Raw genomic sequence first — 23,142 nt, 5'->3', positions numbered from 1 at the left:
CAGTATTTTTTATTCATGGTGGAAGTTTATAAATCTTTTGATACCCAAAGTGAGATTCAGGACCAGTTTCAACATGACATTCTATATCTATGGGTTGGTTTCTGGGCCACTTCCAATGGGCCACCTAATCTGAATCTCTTTTGGTAAAATAGCTCCTTCCAGAACATGCTCGTCATGGGTGCCCCAGGGACAGAAGACGGATTTCTTGGAAGTTCACGATTGTGCTGGACTTTGTAAAATGGATGGAACTGGCCCTGCTGTGTCTCTTCTCCATCCCCTCTAAACAATGTCTACACAAGCTGTGTGTGATGTGGTTGCGCTGCATGGTGATGTAAGGGCCCTTGGATCCTGCAGACACGTAACAAACAGTATGATAACACCACACATGGTTTGTGTAGACAGACATAGTGTAGAAGGGACAGAGAAGAGTAAGCAGCGGTGGCTCCATCTCTCTAAGGTTTTGAAATCACATCTTCAGTTCTCATAATTGCATTACAAAAGCAAAAATAAATCACGTCTGTGTCTAACAACAGTCATATTTTCAAAAAGAACTTCTTCTTATAGAGGAGATAAGCAAGAAACACCCAGATCGAAGTGCCCAATAAATTCTGAAAGAGGGGCTCGGCATGGGAGGCTGGAAACTTTAATTCCCAGCTGAAAGGGAAGAAGCTGCCCAGAAGGGAGTGTCCAACGTAGACAAAGATTGAATTCATTCCTGTACATTCATAAAAGAAAGAAAAAAAAAGAAAACAGGACATTCCTTTATGGAGTAGAGTAACCATTCTGTAACATTTTATATATTAAAAAAGCAATCACAGTGCTAGAGAAATTAATGATAGCTTTTCTTCTTGCCACACATCACCCTACTTATGAGGTCATGCATTAGTGTTTTCTCCTGGCCCATGGCCCAAATTTAAGGCTGAAATTCCCAGTAATGCATCCAAGCTTGCCAGCTCCGACAATGCTGAAGTCCCGGAGTTCAGTCATGTCTGCTATAGCAAAAGCATCTATATGTCCTGTGGTACCTTACAGACTTACACATGAATTGGTTACCGTGAGAGTTTTTAATAAAGAGACAGGTAGTTTGCTCTGATATCGCCAGGTTACAACTGCCAGCTCTCTTCCTACATCACTGCATGAAGCCAAATTAGGACACTCAAGCAGACTCTCGAGTGGAATGGACCTTTGGACACTTACCGTGAAGGGTCCTTCTCCTCTGAGGAAAGGAGGACATCTTGCCCTCCCTGGGTCTTCGTCATCCTCTACCCTGCTGCCTCATTCTTCTACCTCCTCCGGGTTATGCTTTATTTACAGTACATATTAATGCAACGTGTTTTTTCTCTCAGTATTGACAGTTGCTGAATGATAAATTCAACGTTACTGCTTTGTGGAGTCAACTGAACTGAAAAGAGGGTGTCCCACATGCCAGACCGGAAGTGGAAGAAAATTAGTTCTTGCCTCCCTGATTGGACGGTGGGAATCACCCCAAGATGTCCTCTGCCTCATAGGGAGAACTGGGGTTTCTCTTCAATATGCTCACCCAGATGAGAGCTCTACCTGATTGTTCTCCCTCTGTGGGAGAGGACATCTTGGATGGTGGGAATCACCCCAAGATGTCCTCCTTTCCTCAGAGGAGAAGAACCCTTCATGGTAAGTGTCCAAATGTCCGTTCTCAATGCAATGCTAAAACTGCATTAGGGCTGTACCAGTGCATACTGCAGAACAAAGCTATCTTGTGAGGAGCTCAGGTGGGAGACTCTTGTGTCTGAATGCTTCTCCATGCAACCCCTGCCCCCAAACCTTGTACAAAGAAAACTTTCATATTAGAGAGCAGATTACACGACTACTTCTCCTTTGCATCTAGTTTTCTGTATGGATGATTTTTTCTTTTGTCACGTGATCCTGCCACATGCAGACTAGAATGATGCTGCCTAGACAAAGGTCCTGGGAGATGCATCAGGACTTTTTGTGGTTGTCTCCTTATTTTTCTATGAGGACTCCTGAAAATTAAGATCGTAAACTTTTTTCAGAGTTTTCTAAGGGCATACAGTGAATGCATGTGGAAGATAGCAGGCTTATGGCGGCAGGCTCTGCCCCAACCTAGGCATGTTCATTGGAACATATACATGGAGCGTCAATACTTAACATTCCACTCCCTTCACACAATATTATGCAGCTTGTTCTCCTCTGGCTTTTAAAGCAGAAGATAACAACAAACTGACCATAACCACTTCCTTTTTAAAAACAAGGATTTTTAATTTCACAGTTAGCTTATTGTTTATAGAACAGTTAAAACCGTACATTCAGCAAAATTTGCTAGCTGAATAGGTTGTTTGGGGGAGAGGGAAAGGAAATAGTGTGCTGCCATCTTATGTGCATGTATGTGCATGCGTCAAGAGGCATGTGACCTCGGACACAGGTTTAACACCTAAGGGCTAGTGGGGAATGATGCCCGGAAACTCACACTAACAAGGGCATTATCATCATCTCCACAAAAGGCAAAATAGGGGCAGGGTTTTTGAATACTGGGTATTACAAATCAAGGGGTTGGATCCCATTGATCCATTACCCTAGCAGAGATGCTCCAGTGGAAGGAGACTTCCTCTAAAGCAAGAGCAATCTGAGCCTCTTGCATTAGCGAAAGCACTTCTACTAATGGAGCAGATTGCAGGATCTTACCCAAGGGCTGTCCCTAGTAGACAAGAACAGCAGGGATGTATGGTTAGGAAGCAAAGGGAAGCAATTGGAAGGATATTGATGGAAAGACCCTGAATATCCCTGAGGTTGCTGGTCTTATGCTGGGCCATGTATAGTTAAGCAGCATTATGTGAACTGAGAGCAGGAGTCTAGCAGCTTAGAGACCTGAGTTATGACCCAACGTAGCCATTAGCCATTTTGCCCTGCACCATCATAAATTTCAAACTGATATTCCTGAACAAACACATAATTAAATAGGGATTGTCAAGTGGCTCCAGAGGAAGTCTGAAGATTGAGCAATGTACAGGATGATTTATCTGTCCTTTGCCAGGGAGCTCCTCTACTTCCAAAGTAGCATCAGTTGTTAATGTCGATAAGCACTTAAATGAATCACAGAACAGCCTTTTCATGTGCTGGGACTGACATGGTACAATTTTTAGTCAGGGAATGGAGGGTTATTTACACTCACCATCATTAATTCATTTATTAATCGTTTTTTCTTCTGTCTTTGGAAAACGTACGAAAAACTTATAGCAAGCTATTAAAGTCGAATAGTTATAAACAAACTCACATAAACTAGACCCTCAATAAACCATCAATATGCCTAACAGTCACAAATACAAAACAGAAAGAGAAAAATGCATGCACATGCACGAGCGCATGCACACACGTGCACGTGTACACACACAGAGCTGGGTATAAATTCGCAACAAGACTTCTGGACAGGAAAGGCTGTTGAAAGAAGAAAGAGCTTTCAACTTCCTGAATTTGCCAACTAGTTAGAGGACAGACCTCAGATGGGCATCAATGTGAAAAGGAAGCATGACATTTAGACACAGTCTGAGACCCAAATTTCTGCCACACATGTTATCTGCCCCAAGTTCAATATTTTTGGGAAGCAGGGTTTTTTTTAATTGCTTCCCCACAGCAACAAGGTGCATTCATGCACCAACAAGGGCTTCTCTGGCTTTTCTCCAATCTTTCTCAAACTTGCTTTGCTCTGAAGTTTTGGGAAAGATTATACTAAAGACAGTCCTGGATGAGTGCTGTGTGACTAGGAATATTCAGACTTTCTAGTCTCCATGGTAGCCGTTTTCCCTGACCCTACCAGGAGCTTGTTAAAAAAATCAGCGCTAGAATATTACTGCATTGATATACCTTTGCAACAATAGGTGTAGCAGGTTTTCTGAATTCTCAGCTTTCATTAAAAAAACCCCAAATAACAGTGATATCCTAAATAGAGTTACTCCAGTCTAAGCCCATTGATTTCAGTGGGCTTAGACTGGAGTAACTCTGCTTAGGATTTCAGTGTAAATCTCTAGCCCCTTCCCTTGACGAGATATAAACAAAAATCACATCTTTGCGAGGGAAGGGGTAGAGACTTTTTAAAAAATGAAAGTTGGGAATTCAGACAGCCTGCTACACCTATCATCACAACAGTATATTGATATAATGATATTCTAGTGCTGGTTTTTTTTTTAATGCAAAAGCTCTGGTGGCCCAAGGGAAGGGTGGCTGCTGCTGCTGGGCAATTGGGTCATGGAAACTGCGGGAAAAGCTGCCCTGTGGAAGCCCTGTTGCTTTATCTGCTGCTGCACCAGCAACAGGCAAACTAGAAAATCCCATCCCTATGTCGAAGACACTGGAGAGGGAAGGAGAAAGATTTTGGTGCTTAGATTAGAGCATGGGTGAGGGATAATGACATTTTCTTACAGGGATCCAACATGGGCTGTGTGTAAATTTGCTGTCCTGTAGGACAGTCTCTTTGCAGTATGTTCTTTGTTTACAAGGATACAAGTAAAGCACAGATGCTGCAAGCCTCCAGTGCTCTCCTCCAAAAGGAAGAAACCCAAATAAGCATCAGCCCATGGACTTCCCACTGCTCAGACGAGTTTGCCAACTCCAGCTGGGAACATCCCTGGAGATTTGGCAGTGGAGCTCCGTTGGGCGGCATTTGGGGAGGAACTCACAGGGAATGTGATATAGGGTTGCCAGGTCTCCTGACCCCCTGGGCGGGAGGTCAGTGGCCTGGCATCTACCTTAGATTTCTCCTTGTGCCAAAATTGGCCTGAATCAGGCCACTGCGGAGTGCAGGAGCCTTCCACACCCTGCAGTGGCCAGACTCAGCTCAATTCAGGCTGAATTGGGCCTGAATTGGTCCGAATCCAGCTACTGCCACCCTGCATATTTCCCCCTACCGGACAGGTAAGCAGGGGTAGGAGGTGGATTATTATCCTCATGACAATCACTCCGTGAGATGGGTGGGTCTGAGAGAACTCTGAGAAGCTGTAGCTGACCCAGGGTTACCCCACTAGCTGGGTAACCCAGTTACCCAGCTGTCCTGGTGTAAATTCTTGGGATCCTGCAGTCTGCAACTGATGGCCTGTTGGTGGTTCTTGGCGGAAGTGCCATTCAACTGTCTTCAATCAAAAGGAAGATTTTTATGGTTGTGGCTCCCTCCCGCTGAGATGCACTAACAGGGACTGGCAATCCTAATGTGATACCATAGAGTCCTCCCTTTCCTTCAGATGTATTCTGTAGTCTGGAGAGTAGTTATAATTCCAGGAGAACTCCAGGCCCACTCTGGAGGGTGGTAATCCTAGACAAGTAGGATGTGCATAATCTGCAGAGTACATTTTGTGGATGAGGAAAGCTTACACGCCCAGGTCCTTGTGCAGATAGGGCCTCAAACACGCAGAGGTCATCTGGAATATGGGGTGAGGCCACCAGATACAATCACATCCAACACATATACAGTGGTACATAGACTGAATGTCTGCATAGGGTTACAGTAAACATGACTTCCTGTTAGTGTTCGAGTCACCGGTCACATAAGTTACAGATCCACCATCTTACCTGGGAAAATGAAAGGCTGGCCTCCCCACCAATTTTTCACATCAAGTACATAGAACATGATTCCCAGCAAGACGAACGAGAAGCTGCTCAGGGTCGTGACGTAGGACAGAGACCTGACAAAAGCAGAGAACATGGACAGCCATCAGCTCACCGGTTCATGCTTGCCTGGTATAATGTTCTGCATTTATACCATCCAGATTTTATTCCTACTGTGCCAATGTGGTTTTTTCAGTAGTTGCTGTTAGTTAAAATGCAGACCTCTGAGGAAAGAAGGCAGGGGCTGGATGGGTAAAGTCAGTGTGATCTGATTGGATATTGTTTGTTTGTTTATGTTTATTGTGGTCCTAAAACCAGCATATGGATTAGTCAGAAAGAAAATGCAGTTTAAAAGAAGTGATCTATTTTAACGACTTTTGAGATACAAGTCCTGTAATTTAAGAACCAATGCCCATAATTTAGCAACTTGACATGTAATCATAACATTTTTATCAGATAAAAACCAGTGAAGCCTTGCTTTATTGGTAGTTATATGACCAGGGATTATATCAAATACTGGGATAATAAATCTAAGATGAACCTGCCTATAAAATGGACAGCTAAAAAACATATGCTCTACAGACTCTACCTCTCCTAGGGGGCAGGAACACAACCTTTCTAGGTAGAAAAGGAAAATAAAAGGAAGAAGGACACGCCTAAATCTTTGTCCCTGGTGTATTAATTTACTATGTGCAGGCTGTTGGTGGTTCATTTAAAAACCAGATTGGTCTTCCTCTCACCTGCAGTTTGAAGCGTTCCAGTATTAGCCTAGGCTGGAGGAGACCAAATCTCCATTCAACCAGGTTACATGGTCCCGTGGGGGCCAACCCAAAGGACAGGGTGGCAGTGGGGAAGGTAGTGGGCACTAGCCCTGTATGTGTGCTCCTGTGTGCTTCCATGTGATGTCATTTTTGGCATGACACAGAAGTGACAGGGAGTCCTGGGGGCTAATTCTGTAAAAATTGGCCCCAAATACTAAGTTGGGGGGGGCAATTTTTAGAGAATCAGCTCCCAGCACGACCTGATGCTTCTGTGCTGCCTTGGAAGTGACATCATTTGATGGTGATGCAGGAGCTGCTATGCCCGTTTGGGCCGTGTGCTTCCTCACTGGAGTACACACACAGCAGGCTGAGTCCATGCAACGCCCCCCTCCCCCCGCTGCTGACCAGGTGAGTAGTGGCAGTGGCACTAGCTGGGGGCAGGGGATCCCCAGCTCCAGTGGAAGACTGGCAACCCAGTATTCAATGGGTGATCTGGGGCCAGTCATATACCCTCATCCAAACCTACTTCACAGGCTGCTGGTGGGGAGAAAATAGGGTAGGGGAGGACTGGGCAGGCTGCCCTAAGCTGGTTGGAAGAAAGGCAGGATTTAAAGGCAGGAAAGATGGAAAGCATTAAAAATGGTATTTTCTCAGCACTGGTCCATTGTCCTAAATGATATTGTTCATGTCCTTCCTCAGATACAGCCACAAGGCAGTACATTTGCATACTGCAAAGCCTGTAAGTAGCTGCGCATTGATTTTTCACTTCCCCTTTAAAACTGTCAAGGGCTTCATCCAATATCACTCTGATATGCACCATAAAAAGAGCTGGAGATAATGGGCAGGCTCATTTGAACCCCTGTAGGTGTTCAAAACTAGTTAACTCTCCATTAAGAGTCACTTGCATTTTCTCCAGCTTTCTGGAAAACATGAAAGAGGTGCTGTTTCTTCAAGTTCAATTCCCTCGTGCTTGCTTGAAAGAAAAAAACCCACAGCATTTGTTACTATAGATCTCTGCTAGAAGGGAGGTTTCAAAACAAACGCTATTATTATGTAGATGTTTATATATGTTAAAACAGGGCTTTTTTCTGGGAAAAGAGGTGGTGGAACTCAGTGGGTTGCTCTCGGAGAAAATGGTCACATGGCTGGTGGCCCCGCCCCCTGATCTCCAGACAGAGGGGAGTTGAGATGGCCCTCCGTGCCGCTCAGCAGCGTGGAGGGCAATCTAAACTCCCCTCTGTTTGGAGATCAGGGGGCGGGGCCACCAGCCATGTGACCATTTTCAAGAGGTTCCGGAACTCCGTTCCACCACGTTCCAGCTGAAAAAAAGCCCTGTGTTAAAAGTTTAAATATATCAATTACTTTTTAAATACATTTATTCCAGATGATATTATGTGTTCTGTTACTTAAAAGTGGGTGTTAGGCAAGAATGGCTACAGGAAGGCTGAAATAGGTAGGCCAGCAATCAGGCAAAGGCACCTCTTTAGACTCTTAGGGCAAGACAGCTGAAGAGTTCATGTCCTGGCTTATGGGTGAAAGAGAGCATGTAACAACAGTAATTGCAAAATTTTGTGCAGTTGTTTGTGAAGCTTGGCAAATATCTGAGATATAAAATGGACCAGTGGCTAATTTATATCAAGCCACTGCTCATGGGGGATACAAATAACTGGGCACATTTTTAAAAAAATGCTATTGTGTCACATCTACTGGATTTTAATTCATCCTTATGCAAATATTTCTCTTCAGTTTTTAACCGGTTGGTGGCAGATTTTATCAATCAATGGCAAGTGAATCACCTGTTTTTATGTTATGCTGGTCAAATGACAGTAATAAATTATTTGATAATGTCCTGGCTAAGAGTGAAAAGAACTTGTTATGAAGTTCAGAGAATTAGAGAAAGACTTAGTACTGAACAGATACAGTTAAAGTTAATATTTTAGAATGTGTTACATATCAAGACATGATACAGTTAATTTAAATGGCTGAAAGTAGGTATGAAGAAACTTGTACAAACTTCTGAACCATTCCACTTGCTTCTTTTGCTAAAACTTTTTAATACTAATGTGGGTTTGCAATATATATCCTAACAAGTTGTTCATTTTTAAAGGAATGGGTTCCAGAGCTCTGGTGCTGTGCCCTGGTCATCAAGGGACTTAGAGCTGGCAAACCAACATTCCTTTCACAGGGTGCTTGCGGATTTACCTGGCAAGACCTGACTATGCTTTTCAGTACTGCAGGTCCTTACAATCATCAGCAAGTCAAGTACTGGGGACTTCAGTGATACATCAGCACAGGGCTTTTTTTCTGGGAAAAGAGGTGGTGGAACTCAGTGGGTTGCCCTCGGAGAAAATGGTCATGTGGCTGGTGGCCCCGCCCCCTGATCTCCAGACAGAGGCGAGTTGAGATGGCCCTCCGTGCTGCTGGAGTGGTGCGGAGGGCAATCTCAACTCCCCTCTGTCTGGAGATCAGGGGGCGGGGCCACCAGCCACGTGACCATTTTCAAGAGGTTCCAGAACTCTGTTCCACTGCATTCCTGCTGGAAAAAAGCCCTGCATCAGCACATATAAAGTAGCCTGGCATCACTCTACAGAAATGTGAGCCCAAGAGCGGTGCAGTCACTTCCAACACTCAACTGGCACCAGGGTGCTGAAGCTTCAGAGGGGAAACTGAAAAAGGTTGACTCTCATGAGTTGCCAGGAGGTTTGTTCACAACTTACTAGAACTTGCACATATCAAGCTTTTCAGGTGGATCTGAAGGCACTTACCAGAGATTTTTATTGATGGGAATGAATCCTTCATTTTGCGTGCATTTGGATAGGATAGCAGAGATAATCCCCTTAAGAAAAAAGAAAATTCAGAGAAGAGGTCAATAACATGATAAGGGAGGATGTATCTAAGAAATCTCAGAAAGCGGGGGGAGGAAGAGAGTGGAGCAGCTTCTGTGCCAAGCTCTAAGTGTTTCCATTGATTAGCTAATCAAAAGCAGCATTGCAGACCAGGGAGGGAAGGCCAACTGTATATAAGACTTTGGTTTGAAAATGTTATTCTTTTATTTTATCAGATTTACTAAAACAAAGCCTTTTCCATAAATCATATTAGACTGAGACCAAGAGTCGCAGCAACACAAGAGCTTGAGTCCACCAGTCATTTTGTAGAGTTTTGTGGGGGAGATCTACAAAGATATTAATAGCAGAGGTCGGTAGGCTGCAAGCTTTCTACCATTCAGTATCATCGGAGATGAGATGGATGTATGCCTGTCTCTTGGCTGGGATCGGTGATGCTAAAATATTAATACTGGGGTCACAGCTAGTAGCCCCGGGATCAAAACTGAACTGTAATTTTATATTAGATTTCCCCCCCCCTGTAATTTGCATTGAGCACTTTATGGAAAGACAATAGACTCTTGGCTAACTGGTGCCCTCCAATAGCTTATTCGAGAACCAAAAGAGGAATATGGCTGGGCAGAATCTGATGCAACAGGACTTGGCAACAGAAGCAGGCCTTGGGGATCCACCAGTCCTTTCTTAAAGGGGCCCTTTGATGGGGCTGCCAGCCCGAGTCAGACCATTGGCCTCAGTATCGTAAGAACTTAAGAAGAGCCCTGCTGGATCAGCCCAGTGGTCCATTGAGTCCAGCATCCTGTCTTACATGGTGGCCAACCTGTTACTCTGAAGGGCCAACCACACGGCACAGAGGCCAAGGCCTTCCCCCGATGTTGCCTCCTGGCAGTGCTAAGTCTGGCATCCAGAGGTTTAGTCACCATGGCTAATAGCCACCGAAAGACCTGTCTTCCATGAATCTAATCCCCTTTTAAAGCCATCTCCGACAGCGAATTCCAAACCGCTCATTGTGTAAAGAAGTCTTTTAAGGCAGACTACTCTGGTTGATACTGGCTTTCCAGCTCTCAGGTAGAGGTCTCTCAGATCACCCACTCTCAGATCTGATCCTTTTAGCTGGAGCCACTGAGGTTTGAACCTGGAACTCCTGTGTGCAAGGCTGATGCTCTACTGCCAAGCAAAATCAGCTGCTTACCACAGCTCTATCACAGAACAGTTTAAAGGGTTTTTTTCCCATTGCTTGCCCCCTGCCCTCAAATGAATTTCAGAGATTGGACATTCAGCATGTTCCTGTATAGCTGATGAAGTACAAATTCTTCCCTGTATTGTTGATTCTTCCCATGCCTTGTGAGTAGGTGTGTGAGCCTTTACACACTGCCACCCTTATAAAAACCTCTCTTCCTCAGCTTCAGAGATTTTGGTGGGGAAGGCAGTCTCCATGTACCAAGTTGAAAGCACTGACACTACTACACCCAGGTCCCCTCTCTGCTCTTCCCAGAGACTTCACTACATAGGGCAGCCAGTTCCCTAAATTCGCCACTCCTTGCCCAGCAACTGCCCAGGAGGACTATTGGAGTCAGGGAACTCAATGTTTGTTTCCCTAATACTCTGCCACCATTTAGTTAATCAGATACTTTGGTTGTGACCAGCATGATTTGGGGAAGTGTTGTGTTCCCTGAGTTATCATGCATCCAGTCAGTCAGGTTTAAACAGGAAAAAAGAGTTTATTATTATTTACTAGTTTAACAACATAGGAGTAAGTCAAACATTGTTCTTAACATGTGAACTTGTAATCATTAACTCTGATAATACTGGGAGGATTACAACATAACATAATGGAAGCCTGCTATCACACAGGCTGCTTCCTTCATCAGCAAAAAAATTCTTCTTTCTAACTGATCTTAACTGACAGCCTAGCCCCAACATTCTATCCACTCCCATTGGTTGCCTCTGGGTTAGGAAAATATATTTTTTAAAGAAAATAGATTTTTTATTAAAGAAATCCTTTCTACAAACAAACATAACTGTTCAAAAATTGAAAGGTTACAAAGTTATTAACACCGTATAACTTTTAATACAAACAAATATTTTAAAACATTGTAAAACCATTGTCAAAACACTTCAAAACACATTAAAACACTTTAAACACCAACAAAGTAGAACTACATTCAGTTGTTTGGAGAAAAACTCAACAGGAAGACTAAGGGACAAAATTACAATAAGAAACTTCTCAAGGATCAGGGGGATTCACTTCCCTGTATCACTGTCACCTGTTTAGCCTTTGATCCCTTTTCTTCCCACCTCCATACGTTGGCTAAATAAGTAGCGACATAACGAACTGTGTCTGGAAGGGGTAGTTCTTGTTTTGCATGTATTTCTTCATTACACTACTGATAAAGATGAGGTTCATGAGGCGAACTACGGCTTTACAAAAACTAGTCTTTCTTCCCAGAAAATTCTGTTCCCTCCCTTGCAGTCCCCATCTCTCCTCTGAGTTCCTGTGTGCTTCTTTGAGTTCTAAACAAAAGCTATGGTTTCCCACATCTGGACGATCAAGAAAGGCCATTTCAAAGCTCTGGCTAGCTCTGCTTATTCCCTTTTTGTCACTACGCATTCCTTGAGCACGTGGGGAATACTTTCAAGAGGGTCTTGGTTCAAACTTCTACAGAGTACTCTAGGGCACCATTGCTGGCCCTTATGAGCTCCGAAACTAGTGCCCCTCACATGGAGAATCTGATGGTAAGCTCTCCACTGCACATCTATGGACCTATCAGTGAAGGTTGAGATAGGTAATGTTTGTTATCTAAAGTAAGACAACAGGGTGGTTTTAAGGCATCTCCTTTCATCGTAGGGAGTCAATTTGTTTTGATGAAATGTGGCCCAGTATAATCTCCCAGTGGAGCCCCTGACAGTAGTAGTCCGCTTCCACCACTTCTGAGGTGTTCCAGTGTTCTTGAATTCCTTGCACCACCTCCCTCATAACATCCAGTAACTCCCTTTTCACTGTTAGCATCAAGCAGTTCAGAAAAGAGTCCTCTACCCACCATTCCCATCCAGTGCTCTCCCAGCTACTAAAAAAGAAGAACCTAGCATACATCTTTTGGAAGACCATCACCAGGTAATTGCCCGCTGATATGCAATAGGCCATAAAGAACTGGATCTTCTTGGCAGTAGACAGTCTCCAGTGTTTCCGTCTCTCCAACTGCTCCAAATTCTGTCATTGCCACAACTCCGTCATTGCCAATTCTTTCTCCAGCCATCGACCTTCAATGTAAAAGAGATCCCTAGGATCTTTACAGAGGCAATGCGTGTCCATGGCTCCATCTCTGTATCCTCCTCCTCATCGTAGTCCACGGCCTCTCCATTTCCCCTTCCCTCTTTGAGCTCTTCTCTGGACACCATGTGGGTGATATTGATGTTTTCAGTCTGCCCACCCAAACTGCAGATCTTACTTTTGGACTGGTTGATTCTAGCTCTGGAGATGGCTTTGTAATACTCCTCACGCTGGGCAACTCCTGCCCTTGGAGTACAACATAACAATTGTCCACATGGACCAAGCTAGAAATCCAGTACGATGGATGACCTGGAGGTAAAAATCCCCTGATGTTTGGGTCCCTCTGAATGGCTCGCAGCAAAGGGTCCAGGGTGAGGATATATAGCAGGGGGGTCAGAGGGTACCCCTGTCTGACCCCAGTAAAGACCGGTAATGGAGAACCCTTTAACAGAGGCTTTAAAAAGGTAAAGGTAGTCCCCTGTGCAAGCACCAAGTTATTACTGACCCATGGGGAGACATAACATCACAATGTTTTCTTGGAAGACTTTTTGTTACGGTGTGGTTTGCCATTGCCTTCCCAAGTAATCTACACTTTACTCCCAGGAAACTGGGTACTCATTTTACCGACCTCGGAAGAATGGAAGGCTGAGTCAACCTTGAGCTGGTTATCCGAACCCAGCTTCTACCAGGATTGAACTCAGGTTGTGAGCAGAGCTTGGGCTGCAATACTGCAGCTTACCACTCTGTGCCATGGGGCTTTTATTAGAGGTTTAATGGCATATAATTTTGCAGACTACACTCCACCTGCCCTTCCATACTTTAAATCTTTATGAAACAGACAGGCATTTTTCTCCAGACCTGTTGGCAACCCTATTAGTGAGGCTCGAAATTTTGCCTCTGAAAATAGGCTCCAGGGCAGAGTTGTGGCTCAGACTGATTCCTTGCTTGCATGCACAGACTAGCTCCTGGACTTGCTCTGGGTTAGGCTGTAGTATGAAAAAAACACACCCTGCAACTGAGCGATGGCTGCAATGAAACCCTCTTGTGCTCCCTGTGTGACAAGTGGAGAGCCACATTCCAGAGCAAGACTGGAAAGAAGGAAGATCAATGACAAACATCACACTCCACAGGAGCAACATTTCCTCTAAACCTGGGAAGCCCTCACTGTCCCCTATCCATACCACACTAAAAGTTTTAGTGCCAGGGAGACCAGGCCGCCCAGGCCGCCCAGGCCAGAATGTTGCTTTGGATACCACAAATAAATCTAGAGTGAGGAGTCAAATAAATCTATTGAGAAAGAAATGGTTAGTGCCACAGTTTGTCATGTATCCCTTGTGTCACATTAAAAACTCTAAATTAATTAAATACATCAATGGATGAAATCACCCTATAAATGTGACAGCTCATCATAACTTAAAGAGTACTGCAAGAGCAGTAGCCGAGTCAGAGGGAAGAAAAGCTCTTTATTTGGTTCTGTGGCTCTATTTGCTTGGAGGTGAGATGCAACGTGCCTGTATAATGAGCCATTTTGGGAAATGTGGATATGTAGATCCCAAGCCATGAAAATGTTCATAAATACTAATCGCCCTGAAATGATCCCAGAAAATAACCAGTAATCAAAGGGTAAACTGCACAAGAGGTATAATACGTACACTCCATTTACTTCTTGGTAGTTACTAGGGTTACCAATTCTGGGTTGGGAAATTCCTGGAGATTTGGGGGTAGAGCCTACGGAGGGCAGGGTTTGGGAAGGGACCTCCCTGGGGTATAATGCCATAGAACCCACCCTTCAAAGCAGCTATTTTCTCCAGGGGAACTGATCTCTACAGTCTGGATTTCGCTTGTAATTCAGGGAGATCTTTAGGTTCCACTTGGAAGTTGGCAACTTTTGTAGTAACTGAGCTGCAGCATACCTTACCCTCCTATCTCTAATCTGATGTTCTTTGCTAATAGTCAAAAGGAAGTTAAAAAGTAGAGTTAAATCCCTCCAGAATGCCTGGAAACTAAAGCTACTTGAATTGAGGGCCAAATAAAATGCATAATTCAAATCAGGAAAGGTACCACCAGTATGTTCTGCTGTCACCCTGCAAATAGGTATGATCAACAGCTGCCCGTTCTCTGTTGTCACATGGTGGAAGGGCCTGCATTTAGAGGTCAGGAAGTCTCTGCCATGACTACCATTTCATAAAATGTACAACATGGAACTGTTTACAGGTAGCATTGCTGCAGTTGCCAGCTACCCCTGGATGCTTTGGGGAGCGCGGCAGGGTGAAGTTGCAGCCGGAGCAAAACAAGGAGGGAAAGCAGAATCACAGCAATGTTATGAAGTCACTTCCAGTTACATACCTAGAATCGACATCACAGTGTCACGGTGACACCGTAGGAATTTCCAAAATGTTGAAAATTTCCAGAGCTTCACTGAAATGCCGTGATGTAACTTCCAGTTATGTAACTGGGAGTGGGGCTTATTGCCATGAAAAGGAAAAGCAAGATACTTCAAAAAGTTTGGAGTGGAAACGCAGTCATGAGGAAAAGTTGGATGTGAATTCAAAACATAAGATTCTGCATTATATATTCCATTCAGGAAGTTTGAAGGGGAGAGGGATACACACAATCCAGGAAAATAAGCATTTTTATTTTACAAGCTTTCCTTTGCAATAGCTGCTAAAATCGACAATGGACTACTGTATGGTGCAAGAAAAAGCGTGGAAGGCAGTGGGTAAGCAGGCAGACTGATGCTGGTGAACTGGCACTGTAACCCTAGGACTTAGAAGGGTATACATTTGCTTAGGATGGTGCTGTGAATTAGCAGATAGCTGGTGCTCCCTGAGAGACTATTTGGCAAAGGTAAAAAGGTCTAAAGATAGGGCTGCTGGGTGGAGAGGGAGGCATGACAATGTCAGTTTTGGGGAAAACTCAACGGTTTTCTGGTGATTCCTAGAGCTACCTGATATCACTTCTGGGTTTTCTGGCCAGTGACGTCACCCCTCCCTGTTCCCACCCCCATCCCTCCTACCAGTTGCTAGGCTCAGTCCGGCAACTCTACCTAAATATAAGGGAGTGAAATCCCACCCCCTCCATTTCTAACATCCAGTCTGACAAGAAGTTTTGGAGAACAAGAAAGCCTGCACACCATATTGTGCTGTTCTGGTAGGTCCTAACAGAAGCTATTACATGCTTTTTGTTTTTCAATTTTGCTTCATCTAGTATCTCAATCTGGTCACTGCTTTCTGTATTAGCAAAAGGAAACAGTTCTTGCCTCACACCTTAAGAATATGACAGATTTTTAATGACTTTTTAAAAAAAATCCCCTTTTCCCAGTACGCTTAGTCGCTTTCAGTGGTCAGCGATGGTAATGGGTTTAACATTACATGCAACTATCCATCACTACAGCAGAGGGGGACCCCCCCTTCCCTCCCCACGCACAATAGCATCATATTTACAACAAAAGTCACAGCTGTCCCTCACAAAATTAAATTAGGTTTGATTTTGTGTCATGACAATGTTCATTAGTGCCATCTAGTCTGGAAGGGCAAGATCAGATAGTTGATGGCAGACCCATAATTCATTGCGAAGGCACAATCTGACTGGCTGAGCAAAGAACGGCAAGCTTTTCCTCTTCTCCTCTCCACAAACAACATGTACCCAGTGCACATGAAAGAGTATGGCCTGTGCGCTATACAGATAATGGGAAGTTTTCAGTATGTGAGAGTGTCTGTGATGCTGAAACTGAATGTCCAGCAGTTTGGGCTGGCTGATATAACAGTCATGGGACCATTGCAGAACCTTTGTGACCCATTACTGGCGTGGCCAGTATGGTGTGATCAGGTGGCAGTCCATGCCATCCCTAATTGCTTTTCCTATGGCCTTGGTTGAAGAGTGGATAGGAGGAAATGCATAGAATAGTTATCCTAAACATGTCCGAAGAAAAGTATCTCCCACATGTAGCCCACTCATGTTCTGGAGCAGTAGCAAGATGGATGATATGTTCTGTGATATGGCTAAGAGTTCTATCTGTGAAAAACTCAAAACAATGAAGCACTGGGTTCGAGCATGTGTCCATTTGTGCTCCGTGGTACCATGATGACCGACTTGTGTTCTTGAGCGTTGTCGTTAACTGAGACATTATCGTACTTAATGCAGTTCTCCCACAGGTAGCAGGGCAGGCTGTTTAGAATGTTGAGTGCCGCATCACCTTGTTTAATGATGCAGGGCATGGCAGCCATATTCTTAGTGGCTGGCCACCTCTACCACTTTGCCCTGCAGCTGTGGAAAAGGAATGAAGTGACTTGTATTATACTGTCAGAAGCTTCAGCTGGTCTTCTTCTCATGGAATGATAGTAATAATGACAACAACAACATTTGATTTATATACTGCCCTTCAGGACAACTTAATGCCACACTCAGGTACCTCCGTTTTAGTCCATATTGTAGAGGGTGTCCCAATCACACAGCCAGCTGTGATCAGTTTGGTGTAGTGTTTAAGAATGGCAGGACTGGAGAGCCAGGTTTGATTCCCCACTCCTCTGCTTAAAGCTGAGGGTGACCCTTGATCCAAGGGTGACCTTGGATCAGTCACAGCTCTCTCAGCCCCACCCACCTCATAGGGTGATTGTCATGAGGATAATAACACACCTTGTAAACTGCACTGAGTGGGCATTAAGTTGTCCTGAAGGGTGGTATATAAATCAAATATTATTATTATTATGTTATATACTTTGGACATATTTAGTCATTCAGCCCTTTCTGCAGGAAATTATCAGTCACATTAATTTTGATTTAGAAAACTCATTTATTTGGGGGGATGTTCAGCTACTTGCCTGTCCTTTGGAACAGAAATGGATCCTCCATGCCCTTACAGTTGCTGGAAGACTTATACCTCAACACAGGAAAGACAAAAGCCCACTTCCTGAAATTCACTTGATTGAAGACATTATAAACTTATCAACATTTGAAGATATTGCATAGAGAAGGCAATTGCGTATGGACTTATTTTTAGATATTTAGAAATCTTTTTTAGATACCTATGTATAGATTTGCTAATAGTGATTTTGCAGCCAGCACTGTTTTCTTTTTGTTGTTTTTTTCTGTTTTGCACTAATAAAATAGTAAAAATTAAAAAAAATAAAAAAGAATGAAAGCTTTAAAAAAGATTTTGATGGATTCAGTTTCTGTTGCTTGAAATAGCTCTATTGATATCCCATCTACTTGCGGTGATTTGTTTCTCTCAATTGCTTTGAATGCAACTTTCACTTCACTTTCTTTCTTTGTCAAAAGATTCTTCTTTGAAGGTATTTCTCATCCTTCCATCTCTTCTGTATAGTTCTTCAGCATATTCTTTCCATCTTTCCTTATTTTGTTCTGATCAATACTATTATTTCTGTGATCTTTCAGCATCCATAGTTGTGGTTTGAATTTTCCTTTGGTTTCCTGGATATTGTGGAACAAGTCTTTTGTTCTTACTTTTTTGTTGTTCTCTTTCTCTTTACTGGCTTTTATAATGATTTGATTTCTTTGTCTCTGCATACAAGTTGCTGAAAAGCTCCATTTAGAATTCTGATTCAATTTTTGTCACCTTTCACTTTTGCTTCTTGTCTAAGAGTTTCATTAGTCACCCATCTACGCTACTCCTTTCTTTTGGCTACAGGAATAGTCTTTGCACATTCTTCCTTAATGTCTCTGGTTTCAGCCCACAGCTTTTCTGGTTTTCGATCAATTAAACTTAAGCAAATGTGTTCTTTACATGGTCTTTAAATTCTTCAGGAATGTTAGTTAGATTTTATATTTGCACTATGATTCTTCGAGTATTTCAGTTTTCTTCTAATTTTTGAAATTAACGGTTGGTTGTCTATACCACATCTTGTTTCAGTAGAGCTGGAAGCCATTTGCCCTGACACCTCTATGGTATGTATGTTATAATTGTATATCCTTTTATGGATAAAGGGATGTTGTTCTAGCCTTTTAGTACCATCATAAAACCAGAGGCATGAGAGCCATGGCCGACATGACAAGGGGCTAGCTATCCACGGAGTCTGGGAGAGGCTGGTTTCCCTGCCCCCTGGGAAAGGTGTGTACAAAAAGGCTCTGCAGTCTATTGTGTGTGTGGTTCAGTGGGATGGAGAACAAAGAGCTTTAGGGGCGGGCTTGCCTCCACCTTCCCAAGCACCAAACACCCTATCCAGCAGGAGATCTCAGGTACTGCTTATTAACTCTAAAGGGTTTTTTTGTTTCTTTTTCTTTCTCTTATTGGTCATTAACCCTTGTGCACTGCTCTGATAAAGATTTTCAGGGTGCTTTAGTGATGGTGGGACTGAGGCTAGCTTCATGCTACACTTCTTGAATGTAAAAAATCTTGTCTTCAAAAGCATTTTACTCATTCTAAAAGAGAAAATATTTCACATGATTCTTAACTACAGTCTATATCAGAGGTCCCCAGTCTTTCTCAGCCTGCAGGTACTTTTGGAGTCCTGACGCAGAGTGGTGGGCACAATTACAAAATGGCTGCCACAGGAGGCAGCGCCAACTCAAAATGTTGAAGTGTGAGGTCATGCATAGTAATAGTAACTATTACTATGACTCTAATAGTTACTATTAGAGTCATGCTCTAATAGTAACTCTTCAATATTTCAGGCAGAAGTTCTGTTTAACATGATTTAAAATTAACATACTGTTTTAAAATATTTTCTTATATTCACACAGCTTGCCTTCAGTCATGTAATAAAGATCCTTGTTCTGTGGTGGCAGTTACTGCAAAAGCATTTTTTTAAAAAATCTGTACAAACCATCTGATCTCCAATGTCCAATCAGAAACCCTGCTGGGCAAAAGCCCTTCCTGGCCCCACCCACTCTAAAAACCCTTGGTGGGCCATGGTGCCCACAGATTTACCTCAAGGACCCCTAGTCTATATGGAGATTGACCTGCTAGAAGTCTGCCAAAAGAATTTCCTGCCACTGAGGAAAGTGGGTAGCATGAAACGATTGGTTCTGAAGAACTGATGTACCAAATTCCTGTCCAGACTTTGGGGGTGGACTATGGCCTGCATGTGCAGAGATCCTCTTGGGCAATGTAATCAAAGTTGGCCCTTTGATTATCCCAGGCAGTGTGTTGGCTCTCCTTATTCCACATCCACAGGCAAACCACCTTCTAAACATTGTTGATCATGTTTTAAAGATGAAGGTAGGGGTTCTTTCTGAGCAAAGTCTAGGAAAAGTTCTTCAGGAAGACAGCTTTAAAATGTGCATTGCTAACTACATCTGACAGGCTACAGTTGGAGTTTCCTGAATGGTGTGTGGAGCTTGGCTCAATGGCTCGGAAATATCTCTGCTCGCTTCAGTCAGTTGTGCCTCCCAGGCTTGTTACACCATAGCTAAGCAAATACATGATTTCTGTCTTGTCACCTGCAATGGTCTCTTTCCATTCTGTGCCATATTGTGCTGACAGGGTCTCAGAGATCAAACCAAACTGGCAGAATTAGGTAAGTCATGACCTTCCCAACAAACATGTTTAAAAGGTGACCAATGACCATACTATGTTCCACAGCCCAACTGACTGATGAAAAATCATTTCATCATAAATCATCATAATGATGATTGTAGCAGCCCTAATAACCCAGGCTAGCCCAATCTTGTCAGAATTTGGATGCTAAGAAGGGTCGGTATTTGGATGGGCAGCTATGCAGAGGAAGGCAATGGCAAAGCACCTCTACTTCTCTCTTGCTTTGAAAACCCCATGAGGTCACCATGTGTTGGGTGCGTTTTGATGGCACACTTTACCTTGAATCCTGACAAGCGACCAGACCATGAGCCAAACAAGCAGGTGTTCCCTAAGCAAATGACGGCCACTTGTTCTGCCAAAATTAGCTAACTCTGCATTTCTAAGTAGGATTTGGGGTAGCAAATTCGGAAAAGGGATTGTTCTGGTCAAAGAAGGTTAACACAGGACTAGATGCAAAAAAAATGTTCTGACTCCTACTCCCCCCCCCAATGGGCCCATGGACCCTCCGAAGGTGCAGCGGACAGGGCTCAGCCATGGGTCGGGGGGGTGGGCGCCTGCTCTCTGTACTCCCCCCAGCATGGTAGCTGAGCAATCCTTTGCACTCATTTCCTCACAGGATCAGAGCTCCAAGCAGCAGCAGGAGCAAAGCAAGCTGATGCAGACAAAGCGCACTTCCTGGGTAAGAGCCATTCAGATGCCCACTGCCTCTGCCTCCATCACACCTCTGTGCCCTGGTCAGTTTCAAGGTCCCAGCCTAAGGGTGGGCTTCCGTCCCTGTTTGGGCGCTGGCCAGATGTCTCATCTGGTCCTGGCTGAGCCTCCTTGGCTGCCAGGGTATGCTCCCTCCTGGTCTGGGGTGTGGCACTCCCCCTCACCAGCAACCCCTGAGGGCGAGTGCTCTCCTCTGCCAGCACTGGGGAATGCCAGGAATCTTCTGGCCTCAGCACCTGCCTCCCCATCAACCACCCCTCACTAGCCATGAGCACGGCTGCCTAGTTGTCACTTGACTGGGCTCATCTCTGCCTGGGCATGTCAGACCTTCTCCTTGCCAGCTGGAGCTCTGCCCTTCTGGCACCAGCCCCCATGGACCCCTGGGCCCTGCCTTGGCCAACTTTTGACAGCACAGCAGGCCAGGATAGGCCAGGCTCTCCTGGTGGCATCCCAACATCCCTCCCAGCTTGGCAACATATATCTCTGGCCAGGCCACCTGAACAGCAGAGATACTGCATGGGCTCTGCAGGGCCACTTGGCCTGGTCACATAGCTGCACATTTTTAAGAGGAAATTGTCCAAAAACAGCTTTCTTTCATGATGTAATTGTCAGTTTCACCCATGGACACGCTCAGTCTATATTCCAATCCCCAAAAAAGGGGATGCCAAGGAGTGCAGTAACTATTGGACAATTGTGTTAATTTCCCATGCAAGCAAAGTGATGCTCAAAATTATACAGCAAAGACTCTTACCATATATGGAATGAGAAATGCCAGATATTCAAGCTGGATTCAGAAAAGGAAACACCGGAGATCACATTGCAAATTTACGAAGGCTAATGGAACATACCAGGGAATTTCAGAAGAAAATCAGTCAGTGTTTTATAGATTACAACAAAGCTTTTGACTGTGTAGGTCATGAAAAGCTATGGAGAGTTTTAAAAGAAATGGGGACGCTACAATATCTGGTTGTTTTAATGTGCAACCTGTACTCTGGACAAGAGGCTATTGTCAGGACAGAATAAGGGGAAACAGAATGGTTTCCAATTGGCAAGGGTGTCAGACAAGGATGCATATTATCTCCCTACCTATTCAACCTCTATGCAGAGTATATCATAAGGAAAGCTGAATTAGATCTAGAAGAAGGTAGAGTGAAAATTGGTGGGAGGAACATTAACAAATTGAGATATGCAGATGACACCACTTTACTAGCAGAAAATAGTGAAGGCTTGAAACGACTACTGATGAAGGTTAAAGAGGAAAGTGCCAAAGCAGGATTACAACTGAACATCAAGAAGACAAAAGTAATGACTACCGAGGAACTACACAATTTTAAAGTTGACAATGAGGAAATTGAAGTTGTTCAAGATTTTCTGTTCCTTGGCTCAATCATCAACCAACAGGGAGACTGCAATGAAGAAATCAGAAGAAGATTGAGACTCGGAAGAACAGCTGTGAGGGCGCTAGGTAAGATCCTTAAAGATAAAGGGAAAGATCTTGGGACCCAAGATCAAGATAATCCAAACTATGGTATTCCCCATTGCCATGTATGGATGTGAAAGTTGGAAGGTAAAGAAAGCTGACAGGAAAAAAATTGATTCATTTGAAATGTGGTGCTGGAGGAAAGTTTTGCAGATACCATGGACAGCCAAAAAGACAAATAAGTAGGTACTAGATCAAATCAAGCCGGAATTCTCCTTAGAAGCTAAAATGACAAGACTAAAGCTATCGTATTTTAGTCACATCATGAGAAGACAAGATTCTCTGGAAAAGTCAATAATGCTAGGAAAAGTGGAAGGCAGAAGGAAACGAGGAAGACCTAAAACGAGGTGGCTTGTCTCAATAAAAGAAGCCACGTCCTCCAGTTTGCAGGATCTGAGTAGGTCTGTTAGAACATTTTGGAGGTCTTTCATTCATAGGGTCGCCATAGGTCGGAAATGACTTGACGGCACATAACACCGCCCCCCCCCCCCCCCGTGGACATACTGTTTATTTTCAACACTGCCATTTGATGTTCATTCTTATTAATTGGCATTAGGCATGGTATATCCCTTGATGTGTGTTTTTGATCTCCGATGTTTTAACTGATATTCCATCACTTTTATATTTTGGTATTTAGCACTTGGTCCTTTCTTTCTCCTTTGTCATAGAAGTCTGTCCCATTTTCCTCCTTTCCAAAAGTGTTCTATGCACACATCCCATGACCCTCATTTTTGTATGCTTTCTGAATGGATCTTCTTTCACTGACATTCTATTCATCCCAAAGAGCTCAGAGCAGCTTACATCTGGTTTCCAGGGGGTTCTTCCATTCAGGCACTTATAGAGCCAAACCTGCTTAGCTTAAGTAGTTAAGTCAGCCTTTTGGCTGTTCCTTGGGTCAACCCTTAATAGTCCAGGCACAGACTAAGCCCATGTAATTAGAACTACTTAAACACTGCCCTTGAAATATATAGGCGACTATTTCTGAATAAATGGTA

General features: G+C 43.8%; 1 protein-coding gene across 1 annotated transcript in view; it reads right to left on the bottom strand.

The window, feature by feature from the left end:
• Positions 1-23,142, bottom strand: part of LOC129332906 (heparan-alpha-glucosaminide N-acetyltransferase-like) — a 365,907-nt gene continuing 342,765 nt past the window's right edge. The window contains exons 16-18 of the mRNA XM_054984210.1: positions 9,116-9,186; positions 5,554-5,666; positions 1-715 (exon numbers count right to left, since the gene is read on the bottom strand). Coding sequence (XP_054840185.1) covers positions 534-715; positions 5,554-5,666; positions 9,116-9,186 — 366 coding nt within the window. The 3' untranslated portion in view covers positions 1-533. The remainder of the gene's footprint in view (positions 716-5,553; positions 5,667-9,115; positions 9,187-23,142) is intronic.

The sequence above is a fragment of the Eublepharis macularius genome, chromosome 6 (assembly GCF_028583425.1).
Source record: "Eublepharis macularius isolate TG4126 chromosome 6, MPM_Emac_v1.0, whole genome shotgun sequence".
Classification (NCBI taxonomy): domain Eukaryota; kingdom Metazoa; phylum Chordata; class Lepidosauria; order Squamata; family Eublepharidae; genus Eublepharis; species Eublepharis macularius.
Note: the sequence above shows the minus strand (reverse complement) of the source record. Positions and strands in the feature narration are given on the sequence as shown.